Genomic DNA, 15,973 nt, shown 5'->3' on the forward strand with positions numbered 1-15,973 from the left:
AAGTAAAGCTGCACCACTGTCACGGTTAGATCGACAACACTGTCTGTCTTTTTTCCCCTCCTTCGTGAATCACTGAGCCAGGAAGAACATATGTTAAAGATTAAAACAGGAGGTCAAGATAGCTGCAATGTGTAGTGTTTTACCCCCTGGGATACGAATTAAGAGTTTCATGCTCCTTTTGTTGCTATTGTTGTTTGAAAATAAATCCTGGCACACAGTTCAGAAGAGACAAATACAAATGATCACAGCAATTTATGCATAAAGGCTTACAAAAGAGCTTGAGATCAAAAGATTATAACATAAATTTGCTTTTTAGCTTAAATACATTTTTATCAATTTTGATTTATTGTTTGCATACTTCTAAAGATGGAGAATTTTATAGGAGGAAAGTAAAACAAAAAACGAAAAAGCTGGAAAGGCAAAAAAGCAACAAGCAGTAGCAAAAATAACTATCCTGTCACATCAGCTATTCAAAGCTTCTCAGGTAAATGCGGCTCCATTGCACGGCCAGGCAGCACTGACTGAAAGTCTGAGATATAAAAGCTATTTGAGTGAGCAAGAGACAGAGATGTGACTCGTTTGGCATTTTCTTCAAAGCTTTTTAAAAAATAAGATTGATCTGCCCACATTATATGAAGTGGTCACAAGTCTGCATCATCCTCTATTTCTGATTCAATTCCAGGAGCGACTGAAGAGCTTTTGAGTAGCGGGGACAAGCTCAACGAGAAGAGAGCCAAGGCCGTTTGAGACCCGGTATTCGCTTCACTGTCAATCGTCCCTCACCCAGGGACCGCGCTGGAGGGACTCGCTCGCCTCAAATCTGTGGGGGGGTGATCTTCTCCCTACTGACATCAAAGCCAGCGCTGGCAGCCTTCACTGCCCACAGAAAACGAAGGGCTTGCGCGTTCGGATGCCGCACCGCTACGATTTCTTTCCCCTGTGCTCACCCAACCCCAAACCGATTCAAGACAGCAACCGAACAGCAAAACCATCTCCTTGCTACGGCTCCTCGTCTCGGCAGTTTCCTACCAGTTATTGAGCTCAAAAGACTGATGTACTGCGATTTTGGGGAGCCTTAATTTAACATGGTGTTAGCAACCCTGCAAGGCTAGTTCTGGAGAAACTTGCCCTGGCAGTTAGAGGGGGTTCGCAAGGGAGCAGAAGTAACTGCATCCCCGCTACTTCCACGATGAGTCAAACACAGACTAGTCCCCAAATGTTTGAACATTACATTTTCCACAAGTCGCTTCTGATCATTACAGAAGGGTTATGTAACAATCACGGGCTCAGGCGGAACCCAAATCACCAGTTTTAACAATGAGGTTTACCTAACTTTGGCATTATAAACCCTGGAATATCTAAAGTATGGCATTATAGAGAACCCTGACTTCTAATATAAAAGCACAAAATTTCTTATACTTGCCTCAAATATGACACAGGGTACAAAACTATTTTCAGTATTTTATGGATAAGTAAGATAATGAGGAGCTAGGTAGAGTAATGAGGGGAGGAGCCAAAGATAGACAAAAGAAAAAGTCACCTGAAAGCAGAAAAATAAATAACATTGCACTTAAAGAAGGGATAAAAAGACAGTACGTGATCTACACGGGAATATAATAAATCTGTGTCTAAGCACATGAAGCTAACCAAACGATGAGATAGGCTCTACATCACTGCTTATAAATAACTTCCTAAGCAAAGCTCGGAAAGCCTTAACGCCCTTGGTCGGGCTGATGACTGACACGGATCTCCTCAATCACAAACCACTCTTTAATTCCTCAGCTAGAAGCATTCTTTTATGAGATGCCGTCAGCATTATAATGTCTACTCCTTGGCTACGAAAGAAGAATAGTCTCACTGATACATCTTGAATCCTCCCCTTTTTTGCAGCAAAATGCGAGCCTGTTACTGCACAGTTTGGTTTTGGGGTAAGATTACAAACAGATGTTCATACTGTCAGAGATATTTATTAAAAGGATATCCTTATTAAATTAATCTCTTTATCATCACAGGATTGTCTATTACTAAGAAGAAACTTCAGAGAAACTTCCATTAGCAACTTCCATTTAGCAACAATCCCTCTTTACATCAGAACTATCCTTAGCAGAGTGACACTGGCTACTTTCCATTAGAAAGTCTGTTTATATCCATCCCTCATCCTGCAACACTGCTCAAAATCCCACCTCGGTCATTACTCACTCCTTTTCAGCATGTCTGGTTTTACTATAGCATAAAACCTTGCCGTAGAAACAACCATGCCATCACAGCTGTCAAAAAGCAAAGTACTTGATTATGGACCAGCAACAAAAAGACTCGGGTCACACATATTCTTACTCACGATACTGTAACGAACCTTTAACGACCGCATCGAGCATTTTCAATACACGACAATGAAGCAAACAGAGGTGGAGATTCTGTCTGAGAGCAAGATGGGCAAGTCTCCAAGGAGATCTCAGAGAGGAAGCAGAGTGGATTTGAAACCATGGGTGTAAAGACGTGCATAAAGGGCTACATTCAATCACTGACCATGAGAGAGTAATTATTCAGTTGATCTTCAAGGTTCAAGCTGCTTTCACTTAAGCTTTGAACAGTCAGGAGCGTGGTTACTCACCAGCTGTATTTCGACTGCCGTCACGGGCCTGTGGTTCAGCAACTGGAGCTTTTCTGCCCTGTTTAAAAGCAAAGCATAAACCAATCTGCATTACTATATAATCTGAGGATCCCCCCAAATGACTGGCAAGAGGCAGATACATTCCTGACAGCTTAGTTTCTGACTGGGTTTGCAGCGTGGTTTGATTGCCATGATAATTTGGGTATTTTAAATCCAGTACTTCCTCATGTGTTTAGACATATTGCTGCTGCCATCTCCAGTCTAAGGCAGCAGGGCAGAGGACCTCAGATCGTTACTGTACAATCATTAATTAACACACACCTTCGCTTTGTTAAGAGCTGTACAGAAACGCTAAACAACTCGAAGATCACAGATCCTTTTGCTAAAAACACACAAGCACCACAATTATCATACCTAAGAAGTCACAATCCATCAGCCAAACAGCAATAACTTGTTTACTCTTTTAGCCCACTGCGAATGCCAAGTTAAAAAAACTAACAACAAAAAAAACACCAAAAAAACCCACCACAGTCTGAAACCACTCGGTCACACATACTCTCCGTCTCCCACATAGCTGAAGCCAACGTGTTTTTTCACACATTATGAAGGGCTGAGGCCGCACTTTTTACACATATATCTTTGGGCAAAAAATGCATCTTTGTCTCTATTCCCACGCAAATCTCACTTTTTCCAACACGGACACCAAAAACTGACTGCTAAGATCAGAGTCTCTGTGCACCTGAGATTTCCTGCTAGCGCACACAAGTCAAAAGTCCATCAGAAGAAAATTACAGAAGGCAAATGCCGCGAGCCTCAGCCTGCATCAGTATCAGCGCTGACTGCAGTGCTTTGCGTGGGCACCGACATGATAACCCCGCATTTCGTTCATGCTCCATTACCTCTAAAAAATAAACCAAACTTTTTCCAACCCGGATGAATCCATCTTTACACTTCCTGCAGCGTGCATATTTACACTCACGCTCATTAAATAAAAAGGATAGCTGTGCCATTCATCTAAACATAAGGTGAAGAATACTTTCAGCTTAATTGCCCCTAAAAAGGAAGTCTTTGTATTTTCTCTGGACTGCCCGGATTTTAGTAACACTGTTTGGAACACGAAAAGCTGCTCGTTCAAGAGGAGAATCCATACAAAAGATGAGTGACGGCTGAAAGACATTTTCTCACGTAAAAGCGAGATTTCACTAATCAGAGTTAATTGTCCGTTATGCAGACTCTTACAGGACCTGCCTGGCAAGAAATCCCAAAATGGCAATTAGTGCCGTCAGCCCGAGTGGTGCCTCCTCGCTCCGAGGCCAGAGCCAGCGGCAGCTGAGACTCAGCCACAGCCAAGATCAGCATTTCCAGCCGAGGGCAAAGCGGTGCAGAGCAGGCTTAGGGACACATAAAGCTCAGGCTGCGGGAGGCAAAAATGTGTGTAGTTATGGGAGGAGGTCTGTGAGCAGAGAGAATACATAGTGTAATCCTTCACAATCAAAAAAAATGTTCTCCTAGAAGACAAAAAAAAAAGATAATCACTGCCTGGTGTTCAAGATCACACTGTGTATCTGGGTAGACAGAACGGACTGCGCGTTGCCACAGGGTGGAAGAAATTCACAGATTCTAATGCAAAACGTTACACACTGTGTGCAAATTAAGACCAACGAGAATTAAATATATATATAAAAAAGACAGAATATGCTCTGTCAGCAGTGAGCCAAGTATTTGCAGTATTTACATTTTAACCAAACCTTGTATTATGTGTTTTGGTACTGCCCATTATTTAGCTCCTGAACTCCTAGACTGTATGTAAATCCAGATGCACGCACATTTTGTTTGAACAGTAAGAGATCTATAGGCATGGGTAAGAAGGGAACAGTATCAGTGCCAAGATACAGCTCGCAGAGCTTAAAAACAACAACACCTAAAACATCTGTGACTTTGCAGAGGCAAATCTATCCTCAGGAATGTCTGTTTCTTAGTTGCTAGGAAAACCATAAAGTAACAGCAGCATAACACAACCCTGTATTTCATTACTAGCTCAGAACACTTAAGAGTGAAACCCTATGGCCTTGAGTCAACCACGGCAACTGACGCAAAATGTTGTCTGAACCCAGCTCATGGGTGAGCAGTCCCAAGCCGGAGTCTGTGAAACTGCAGCCCGAGTCCGTGCATGGTCTGTGCAATCCCAGCGGGCGTTACCGCCGTCCCTCGGTCTCAGTACGTTTGTCCAGGATGAAATCTGAGGGCTGATGATGGTATCTGAATGCAAAAAAAACCTGAGCAACACTGCTACAGATCAAAGGGTTAATTTCCAATCAATTCGGAGAGACACGCAAAAGTCTTTTTAACGACTGCTAAATGATGCTGCTGTTAAACAAGCACCATCCTGACTTCAGTGTTGAATATTCACTTCGAAAGCTCTGGAGGAGACAAAAATTACAAAGCAAATCATTCAACCTTTAACACTGCAGCGGTTTATGTTTATACTTGTTGTAGTTTTCGGCAGTAATGAGGGAAAATACTTTCTAAAAGCACTACTCATTTTCAGCTCAACACTTCCCTGGATGTGTTGATTTAAAGACAAGAAGGGCAATGTTTATATCCATTTTTTTAAACTATAATAATATGCTGCGATTGGAAATGTGATTATTTCAAAATTAGATCCAAGATAGGCTATGGGTAAGAGGAAGAAGTACAAGTAGAGTCAATTTTCATTTAACTGCAATCACAGAGCACAAGATTAAACAGACTTTTCATACGACGCCACTCACACTACCTTACAAAATATGAAGCCGTTCCAGGGACCCAAACTGGAAAAATAGCTGCTCATGGCATACTATATTTCCAAGTACAACATGACTTACTGTACTGCAGCGTTAGCCAAAGCTTGAGGCCTCAACAAGGTAATCATAAAATTCACTACAAGTTTTTAATTAAAAAAAAAAAAAAATAAGTGCTACAGTTTCATTTTTACCAAAATAGCCAATGACAAGGAAATAAATTGTGCTTTACCATACTTCACTGACTGTATCAGTGAAACATATGTTCAGATGTCTTTGAACTTGCTCCATGTAGCAACGCAGTTATCTGAAACCACTGCAAAAGGTTTAAGTTGCTTGTATACATTAGTACCAATTTTTAAAAACCACCTTTTTGGAAAATTTACTTTATTCTGCCTGTAACACTGCAGAGAAAAACTCATCACGAAACAGATGGAAAAGATATGCTGGTCTGTTAACCTGGTATTATGAGCAGCAAATACTAGCAATAACAGCACACAAAGGTGACTTTCCAGGAGCTGCACCATCTGCCAGCAGACCACTACCAGCTCTCCAACGGGAGCCAGAACATTTCAGGACATCAGGTGCAGCCTGACGAGCACTGCCTTCTGCATGGTCAGTGCTGCAGGTTTGAGAAAGGAGGGCAGGAAAAATAAGAATTCACTTGATTAAGAGCTCCTTTAAATGAATGTGATTCAGTTCTTGGTGCTTTTCCGGACGGTGCCCGGTGTCTCTTCACTCCCTTGAAATTCTCACATACACCAGCACAACCTAGTGCTCGAGTGCTGCAATAACACATCGAATGGGGGAACTCGGCTCATCCCTCCCTCCACCAGGATTGTAGATCCAGCTGCAAATCCTTCTTACAGTCAAAGCCCTGAAGCCCTTGTACTAGAAAAGTTGCCGAGCCTAATCAGCAGCATAAACACGCTGGCTCCTCCTTGATTAGAGTAATAACAAGGAATTTAAACAGCAGAGAAGCAGTCTAAGGTGACCGGGTGTTTCTGAGCAGCTGTGCCTTTTGAGCAGACGGCCTGTTCCTCTTGCAATGAGAAAACAGAAGATGCTGCTGTGCCCTCACCGAGGACAGACACCAGCTAACGCAGATGTTGAATCAAATCAGCCGCCTTCAGAAAACCGTGACCAGCAGAGACGGCTTATGACTCGCTGGGAGATTCAGGGACAAAGCACATCTTTGATGCTCTACCCAGAAAGCAAGCAGCAGCCAGACCCTGGAGTTGGTTACTTTTTGTGGGAGAAAAGGTCATTATGGCGAGATCATGTAAGCAAGGTCCTGGAAAGCAAACGTTGCAGGTTCTTTCCTCTCAAAGGGGAAGAAAGCTCTCTACCAGACACATGGAACAAAATCTCCAATGGTCTTTCATTCAAATACCACCTCCATCCCACAGAACGGAAATAAAGCCTTTAGGTTTTCATTTCTTGAACAACAGAGCAGCGTTGCAATGATTTTGCTTATGAATCAGAGAGTAGCTCAGAATTTCCTTGGAGGCATTACTCTTTTAAGCAGTTTAACATAAAATGCACTATATAGTGACTGCACACCGTGTGCCTTCTGTGTTATGGTACGAAGAGGCTGCCAGATGGGCGCCAATACTCCTACCTTGTGCCTCAATGGGAAAGGTTAGAAGAAAGAAGTGGTGCTGGGACCACGCCAAACAACTCCGTTTCTTCTATTACAAAGTACGTGGCAAATGCCCTGCACAGACTGACCATGCTTATTTCACTTCAACCAGGACGGCTGTTGCACTTTACCAGAAATGAAGGATGCTCAGTACTTACTCCAGTTTGCTGCCAGTTTCAAGATCACAGAATCATAGAATGGCCCAGGCTGGAAGGGACCTTAGAGATCATCTAATCCAACCTCCCTGTTTGGGGCAGGGATGCCACCTCTCGACTAGACCTGGCGACACATGGGGACCAAGCGGGAATACCCGCGACCTCGTTGTTGGTCCTCGTTGCCAGCACTGCTCTCAAACCACTGAGCTAACCGGACCCCAAAAATACTCCCTTTCATTTCCACGTTATGAGCTCTGTAAGGTAAGGAGACTATTTTTTCCACACTTCAATACCTCCATATCAGATAATAATTAAGATGCCTTGCTCGCTGCATAGATCAGTATCCTGCTCTATAAAGTGACCTGCGGGAGGACTAAACGCTGACATTCTGAACAGGCAACTTCAGTTCTACAAGAGAAAGCCCTACAAGCAAAGTTACAATACCCCTGACAAAGCTTCCAAGTACCAGCACCCCTGTGTCTGCAATGACAGCAATACTGTTATCAGAGCTGCTGATATACTGGATGTGAGTGTAATTGTTTGTAGAGAAGGGGCCATGAAAGTCAAAAAAATAGCTGACAACCTGCTTTCTACTCAATTTACTGTGCTTTGGACAGGGTAAAAACTTGCCCTGTGGCACCGCGCTCTCCAGATGCTCTCACTTTGCATTCCTTTTCGTGGCACAATCAAATTATTAGCAAAAGTCTTCTTCCCACAGTGTAAGCACTTTGGGGGTCTTTCCAGCAGGGAAGGAAAATGCAGTCAGTGTCCACACAGCGTAAACTACTCCTTCATGGTGAAGAAGTCATTTAGAAGCAATTAAATCTTTGTTCTTTCTGCTTTAAAAATCAGATGACTGATTAGAGCTATCCAAGCAAGTAGCCAACTGATCCAATTTCTTTTGGATCTGACTATTTACAACAGGTTTCACTCACACTCTGAAGAGAGGTTTGAGAGGATTATGGGTTTCAAGCACCATGAACAGGCACTTGTGCCACTGCCAGAGGGGAAAAACACCCTTAGAATCTTGTAACTGTGAAGGAGATCTTATTTTCTTTGTGAGACTTCCCAAAATAAAAAGAATGAACTGCATGTTCAGCTTTACCAGAAACTGCAGCTGGGGGGAAGGCTGATTGACACAACATTTAGGTAACTGAAATGTACATCTTGGAAATCCTAGTGGACGTAAGTACCATTGGACAAACACTACAAAAAGAGGAGATAAACATCTTAAGTTTGCTAAATGTCAATTAGAGAGGATCACCCTGAGAGACGATCTGTAACAGCTTCCAGATTCAGATAAAACTTCAGAATAACATTTGCCCGTACAGCTACATTAGGATTTTATTTACTTACCGTTGGTTATGGTGGCAGTACAGCCACTGCCTCTGCCTTTTAGGAACGAACGCATTTTTGGTTAAGGAAGTTCATGAAAGTTAGACTGCTAACAAATCAAGGTTGGGTTGGGGGGATTTTTCAGTTCTCTTGCTGTGTTCAAAGCCCATTTACAACTTTCAACTTCTTCCTCAGAAAACGTTTTACAAACCCTACTTTGTGAAACCATGTTTAAAAACAAAATATTGACACGAGCCTGTTTGAGAAACACACAGCAGTAAACATGAGCCCACTTAAGGAAATACTCATCGACATAGGCAACAAGGACTGAAGGAAAATATGTTTGGGTGAGCTTTTAAATAATGGCAGATAGTACTTAAAATATGTGGACCCAAACCAGACAGATTATCCTACTGTGGACACAGGGATTAGTTTTTCCAACATTGCCATGAGTTTATATATTTATTCAAAGGAACATTTTTACTTACTTGGTTAGCTTATGGCCTTTCATAGCTATGAGGAAATCTCTTACAATCTCAGGACTCTGGTACCTACAGGGTGTTTTTGAAATGTACTTCAGTGTCTGCAACGGATAGAAAGTACGCGTTATTTCACAGTTACTATTTGCTTTACCAAGTTGTGTATGACACAAGCTGATTTTGAAAAGTCTCCTAAGTATTACCCAGAAAAATTGCAAAATTCAGTTCAGGTTTTGGGGTTTGGCTTTTTACTCTTTTCATTTTACAACAGTGGGAAATGCTGTCACAGATGAGAGATCAGTTCCATTTTTCTGTCTTCAGTAAGACCATACCAATATTTACTGAAAGTGTAAGAAACAGGCATTATATAGCTACAACTTTACGTAATGGAAATGACGTTAGTACCTATCCAGGCAGCCCCAGTGTATTCATTCTGTAAAGACATGACCCAGCCAGCTCACTATGCACTCAGGCGAGAATTACAGCTTGGACTACTCCCTCTGTGGCTTTAGACAGACATTTGTCAGACCTGCTCACAGCCCAAAGTTGCAGGCTGAAGAGCATAAGAGCGAGTTTTAGCTCTGCCTACTAAAAATCCACCTGCACTTTGCGGAAGACATTTGCTTTCTTGGTTCGAAATAACCCCAGGGGAAGCTAAGACTGGGATCAAGAAATTCTTGCAGCTGTGCTGAATAGTATCACTCCAATTTACTTTCCTTTTTAAATCAACAAACATTTACAACTTCAAAGCTAGTTCAAAACGTACGAAGATATACACGGTTGGGTGGGGTTTTGTGTTTATTTTTCTGTTGGTTTGTTTCCCTTTTTGTTTTTTAAAGGCAGTTAACACTTCAGAAACGTTGGATGCTGTCCATGTGCAAAACCATGTTAACTTCTGCCAAGTTTTCACGTGCTCCGTGCCAGGGATCCTCTCGCTGCCAACCCCTAAATAACTCATTACGCTCTCCAATCTCTGGTTCTTTTCATCCTTTATCTGCACATTTGGCAACGCTTTCCTCAAGCTCACAGAGCAGGTTAAGTGGGTTGTCATGAAAATCTGCAGGAATACTGCAGTATTAGAAACATTTACCTGATCTGAGACAGTTTATCTCTGCTCTCACGTAACACCTACCAACCTCAGCTGCCTTTTGCAAGCTGTTACATCTGTTTGCTTTATTTAAAACACCACGATGCCTAGCAGACAGGTAATAATACATAATGTAGTTTGAAAAAAAACCAAAACTCTTGATAAAAATCCCCACAAATTCCAGTTCACAGCTATGTTTTCACTGGAAGTAGCTCAGAATCTTCCTGAGAGTTGCTTGTTGCTTGGATTAGACCCCAAAATGAAGGGCTGGAAAAAATGAGCAGCAATGAAAAAGTCAAGAAAAATCTTGCATTGTGTGCATCAGCAACAGAAGGATTTAAAAAGTGTTTTGTCAATGCTTTTTGAATTAAAGAAGAAAATCTTCATCTGTTGAGACTGCACAGCTCCACATAAAGCTTAAAAGTATCAGTACAACTGGCTTGTGATGCCCTAACTGGATTGCAGATACAGAGGCACGTGTGTGGTGGGATGCCGCACACACAGAGTAACTGTAATAGGAATAAACCCCCATAAAATTCCATACAATACGCTGAGTTTCTTTCTCAGAAAAATCTTTAAACTGAGTATTTTTATCTCAAAGGTGAGAAGCAAAAAAACCTGAATTGGTACTCACAGAGCAAAAAAACTCACAGCAACACAGACACAGGGGAAAAAAAAAGAGTATGGAAAATACAAAAGCAGTATGAAAAATAAGAAAATACGAAAATGGAAATACACCTTCCAGTGTATTTCTGCTAAAATCTGTTATCCCTTAAAACTGCTAAGGAAATCAGATTGAACAATACAGGACAATTTACTCTGCTTAACAGATAGAGGGCTGATGAAATACAAATCAGTGGTGTTCTGAAGGACTCGTTTTACTGCACTACTGGGAAATATATTTAAAAGCACAACAGTGCTTAGGTAACCCTCCTTCCTGTAAACCTCCTCTGACTTTTTCAGATAAAATCAAGCTGTTATTCACCAACAACGACTGAAATGTAATCATCATATTGTCACATAACAAAATTATTCAATGGGAGTAATTTTTTTCCCAGTTTAGTCTTCTTTGGAGGGCAATTTCAAATCCATTTAAATGCCAGACATACAGCAAAAACCCCAGAGCTTCAGCTGAGGAAGCTTCATCTCGTTATTTCAGTACCAACGGACACAAGCCTGCACAGAGCTCAGGAAGACATGAAGAAAGACAATCCCATAAGATTAAATTCTTGTTTTCTTTTAGTCAAATATAGAGAACACACACCTAGAGTTTAGCCCAGATTCACTCCATGCACAAAAACGTGCATCCTATAGTATTTACAACAAGGCAACTAAAGGTGCATTCTGACCAAATAAACTTACGGGATCTTTCAAGGAGGTGCAGGGAGAGACTGTCAGTCTCCATGAAGATTTAAATTAGATTTTTTTGTAAGCCCTTATTTTGTGGAATATGAGGCTTCGGAATTACAACTCTATACCTTTTCAAACAAAGCTAGAACTAAAACAAAAACAAAGGCTAGGCCAAATCTTGTTCACATGAGTAGTTTCAGTGCTCAACAGGATTACTCATGCAAGCAAGGCAAACTCCTCTCAATTCGCTGCCAACTGTGGTGCCACTCATGCAGCTCTCCAATACAGACACAACCGGTCATGCTGCATGTCTGTTACAAAGCTGCAAATCTGAGATATTTCAAATGTTCATATTGCCAGCAACAGATTGAACATTTATTATCAATCTGGCATTGAGTGATTTTGCCAACTGTACACATGACTTTGTTAGTCTTTTGACCAAAAAAAAAATTAAAAATCTATTTTAGTTGGAAATTGTTAGTTTAATTCTGCTAATAAAAAATACAGTATGTGATCTGTGCCTCAGCTTTAAAATCACGATTACACAGTACCATCAAATCATTCGATGACAGCAAGTTCTGCCCTGGGTCTTAAAAGGACAGGATATTTGGAACAATAAAAAAAATCCCACAAACCTAACCAGTTAAAAACCAGGGATTTTTATTATTCTTTTTGTGACAGATTTTATTAAGAGCAGCTGCATGCCTCTGCCCTGACAGCACAGTTAGCCTACAGCCTGGATAAACTGACCACAGAAAAGTGGCAAACAAAATATTTCACTGTGTTTTTAAAAAGGGAAAATGCAATTCAAAATTATTAACGTACAAACCTAAGGATGTGAATTACTTCAGCCTGGGCTAATATGCAAAGAAATGGCACAGCGCTACTCACTTCATACATGATTGTGTTCAGATTCTGCTGCCCAGAGCTCTGTTTGTTTTTTCCACTCTCTTTGCGCTGTTGCTTAAGATCAGTAAGTAACTGGAACACCTGGAGGAAAAAAAATAATGGTTTAGACCACGTGAGAGTATTTCACCTAAAAATATTACAGCAGGAAAATATAAATGAACAACACAAAATCCTACTGACCAAGCAGCAACAAAAAAGTGAGGCTTCCTGGGTGAACACACCAGCAACTGAAAGGAAAATTGTTTTGGCACCAGAATGATGAACAGGTGTGTAAATTGGTTTGTTTTTTTTTTTAAAGTGACTATTTCAAATAGATTTTCAGCACTTGTTAAATGTTATCCAAAAGCCACAAAGGAGAAGCTGCCAGGGGAATCTATCCGATCTGCTTGTCTTATCTCACGTCCTGAAGAGAATTGGGTTACACCGTGTCGCACTGGCACAGAGCTCCCCGTTAAGTATGAGTGATGCTCGAAGCAAAAGTTTATGATCCTATTGGATGACAGATGTACCTGTAATATTAAAATGGACATATATTTTGTCTTACAGAGATTCAATTCTACATTAAAAAAAAAACCAAATAAAAAAAGAAACTACAAGCTTCAGACTAACCAACTAAATAAAGGAACCAACTAAATAAAGGTTTGACCTGCAGATGCTCCCGAGAGGAGTGATCTTACTGTAAATTCCAGCGGAGTTATTTGTGATAGTAAATGTTACAGTGACCAGCATGGTGCTACCGTATGTTTAGCCTCAAAGATTAAAATAGCTCCTTATTTCATCACAACAATGTAACACAAGCAGACATTCCTGAAATAACGTAATGAAGTTGTTTTCACATTTATGATGCAGTGAATATTAACGCAGGAGTGAGATCCAGAGGGTAAGTCTGAAGGCAAGGAGGACTTTTTGATTTTTGCAACTGTACTTTGTCAAATCGGTTGCAGCACAACATCTTTATTCACTGCAGTTAGGCACGCGTCAAAACGTTGAGACAGCATCAGAATTATTCTTTTATTCCCATATTAAATCATATTAGGTTGAAATGTCTTCAGATGTTTTGCTTCAGGCTTTACGGTACATCCAGAGCCAGTAACCCCAGCAAAGCACAGTCCACTTCTTACTGTTTATCCCCTAATTTTTAACTAGCTTCATTCAACATCCAGATCCAATGGCACTATAAACTGACAAGTCCGTAGAATTAAAACACAAACATTTCTAGACAGTGAGAAACAAGAACACGACCGGCTACGAATCCTGCAACTACTTTATACTGCATCTTCTATGAAAAAGGAACATCCTTGTGTACTAACCACCAGCAGCAAAAGCCAAAACCAAAGCTCGAACTTTTATCTAATAGATATCTGAAGAAAGTACAGCCAGTGACAACGAGATACAAAATGACAACTCCAAACTCACAGAATAAATGCAGGCATAGGACATGCGACATGTCCCTCCCGAATACTCCTTTCAAACGCCACTTCCTGTGCAAAACATTACCTCGATAAAGAGAATGTTAGCTATGCCAGTCAAATTGCAACTGCAAAGAGGAGCAAACAGAAAGAGAGATCAGTCGTCCCAGGGAAATCAGTACTTTGAAGAGCTGTGAAAAGCCGTGCCCCAAAAGCCTCCAGCTGCAGACGCTGCAAATCCTTCCTGCAAAGAATGGCAAAGCTGCCGGACAACTGCTGTGAAAGGGAAATCAGAAATAAGCACTCTCATCAGTAACTTCGTTTCCCACTGCCTTTTGCTGTCTTTCAGCACACATGCTACGTTCACCAGCAGGACTCTGCTGAAGAAAGTTCTGGCTGAGGAGCACGAAGACGGGATCCTGCAACTCCCCCTGCTCTGGGCCGTAGCTGTAGGACACCTATGGATCTCAGGTAACGGGATCAACACCACCACCTGCACCTCCGCAGGCAGCGAGAGCGAGATTCCCACAAATATCCCAGCAAACGAAGAAGAAGCAAGCAGAGATGATTTTGCAGCAAATTATCTCGGAAATACTTGCTATTTTCTATTCCGCAACAGTGCCTGGTTTTAGCAAATGGGCATTTAATACGAGTTTGGCTGACGTTATTTCTGAGGCCAGATGGTTCTTTCCGAGTACCTTGTTAAAGCTCTTCTAACAGTCACCAGAAGGTTGCTCTGCTGTACGCAGACAGATACAGCGCAAGGTGAAACACTTCAAGATTTATTTCAGAATGGGATGAAATTGCTGTGCAGCAATAAAAAAAAATACTAACAAAGCACCTGGGTTATTAAAACCACTCAAAAATTACATTCAAAAAAAAAGCCCTTCCCATTACCTGGCCAAAATTAAACCAAGGAGAACACAACCTTTCTTTCTGCCTCACTAAAAAAATACCTGTACTCAAGAGAAAGGAAAACGATTCAGAATTTATCTAAACTAGAAAATAAAATTTGGGGGTTTTATTTGTTGTTTGTATGCCAATATTCATTTTTGTTACGACAGGGCACCGGATCCACGTTTAGCACAGGCTTCTAGGAGTGTTTATTCTAACGCATCTCAGATCAGCCAACTGCCTCATGCTTACTGTAACCTAACCTGCTTTGGAAACACCTCGAGATCTTTACAAAAATACCGTCAAGAACTCAGACGGGCAAGACTGCATTTCCAGTAGCGCTGGCTTTAATAAAACTATGCATTAATGAGTTACAGGTTCTCCAGTGATACTGCAAATCACAAGGTTAAATAGGAAACATTGATTCTAGCAGCAACCAGCTGTAAAAAATGTTTGAATTTTTCTGCAAGAATTTTTATTGGCAGTATTAAAGAGACTCCAGCAATCAGCGTGTCACACGCTTGGTGATATACTGGCTTATCATAAATTCAAAAAGAGGTATTTTAGACACGGCTGCCGAGTTAAGAGGCATCAACATTCCCCATTTGGGATCCAACGTACCACACGACGTGGAAAGTTCTGGTGAATCCAGTGCACTTGCCCAAATGCAGACAATGTTTCAAGACGTGGAGAACCAAATCCCACCAAACCACCATACACAAAAGGATTCAACAAACTAACCCCACAGCAACAGCATAAATACAACGAGGCTGAAGTTAAAGTTGCTGACATTCTAAAGATCTGCTCCTCATCTATTTGAACAGCATATTTCCATCTCTTTGTACAGATGTGGGACCAAGCAGATAGTGATACAGTACCCATTGCTAGGGAAAACTAGTGATTTTTTAGAAAACCAGATTTTCTTTAAAAAGATTTTTTCTTAATAACAAATCAAATGGAGGAGGTGGAAATCACATACAGGTCTTGATGATTGCCCCTGCCTCAAAACCAGGACGCAGACAAACTTACCTCAAAGTTACTCAGCAGTGCAGCATTTGCATCTTTTCTAAAAGGAAAAATGGAAACAATTAGTTTATGTTCCAAATTAAACCGTCTAAAATTCTTCTTCGCTAAGTCACGCAGACACTAAAAGAACAGACACAACTTTCATAAAGTTTAAAATCCTACAAATACCATTTTGTCACCTCTGGAAATTTGTTTTCCCGTATTTTCGTAGAATTATTACACACAGTATATTTTGCACAATTTGCCCCATAAATGGTAACACAATCATACAATACAATCTTTTTTCTCAGCCACAC

General features: G+C 41.1%; 1 protein-coding gene across 1 annotated transcript in view; it reads right to left on the bottom strand.

The window, feature by feature from the left end:
- The window catches only part of CRCP (CGRP receptor component), a gene marked incomplete at its 5' end in the record, with an annotated part of 21,483 nt that extends 5,686 nt beyond the window's left edge, over nt 1-15,797 (bottom strand). Inside the window, 4 exons of the mRNA XM_009864472.1 lie at nt 2,612-2,669; nt 9,012-9,106; nt 12,331-12,429; nt 15,681-15,797. Coding sequence (XP_009862774.1) covers nt 2,612-2,669; nt 9,012-9,106; nt 12,331-12,429; nt 15,681-15,797 — 369 coding nt within the window. The remainder of the gene's footprint in view (nt 1-2,611; nt 2,670-9,011; nt 9,107-12,330; nt 12,430-15,680) is intronic.
- Between the last annotated feature and the right edge of the window lie 176 nt (nt 15,798-15,973).

This window comes from Apaloderma vittatum, unplaced genomic scaffold (genome assembly GCF_000703405.1).
Source record: "Apaloderma vittatum isolate BGI_N311 unplaced genomic scaffold, ASM70340v1 scaffold9762, whole genome shotgun sequence".
In the NCBI taxonomy this organism is placed as follows: Eukaryota; Metazoa; Chordata; class Aves; order Trogoniformes; family Trogonidae; genus Apaloderma; species Apaloderma vittatum.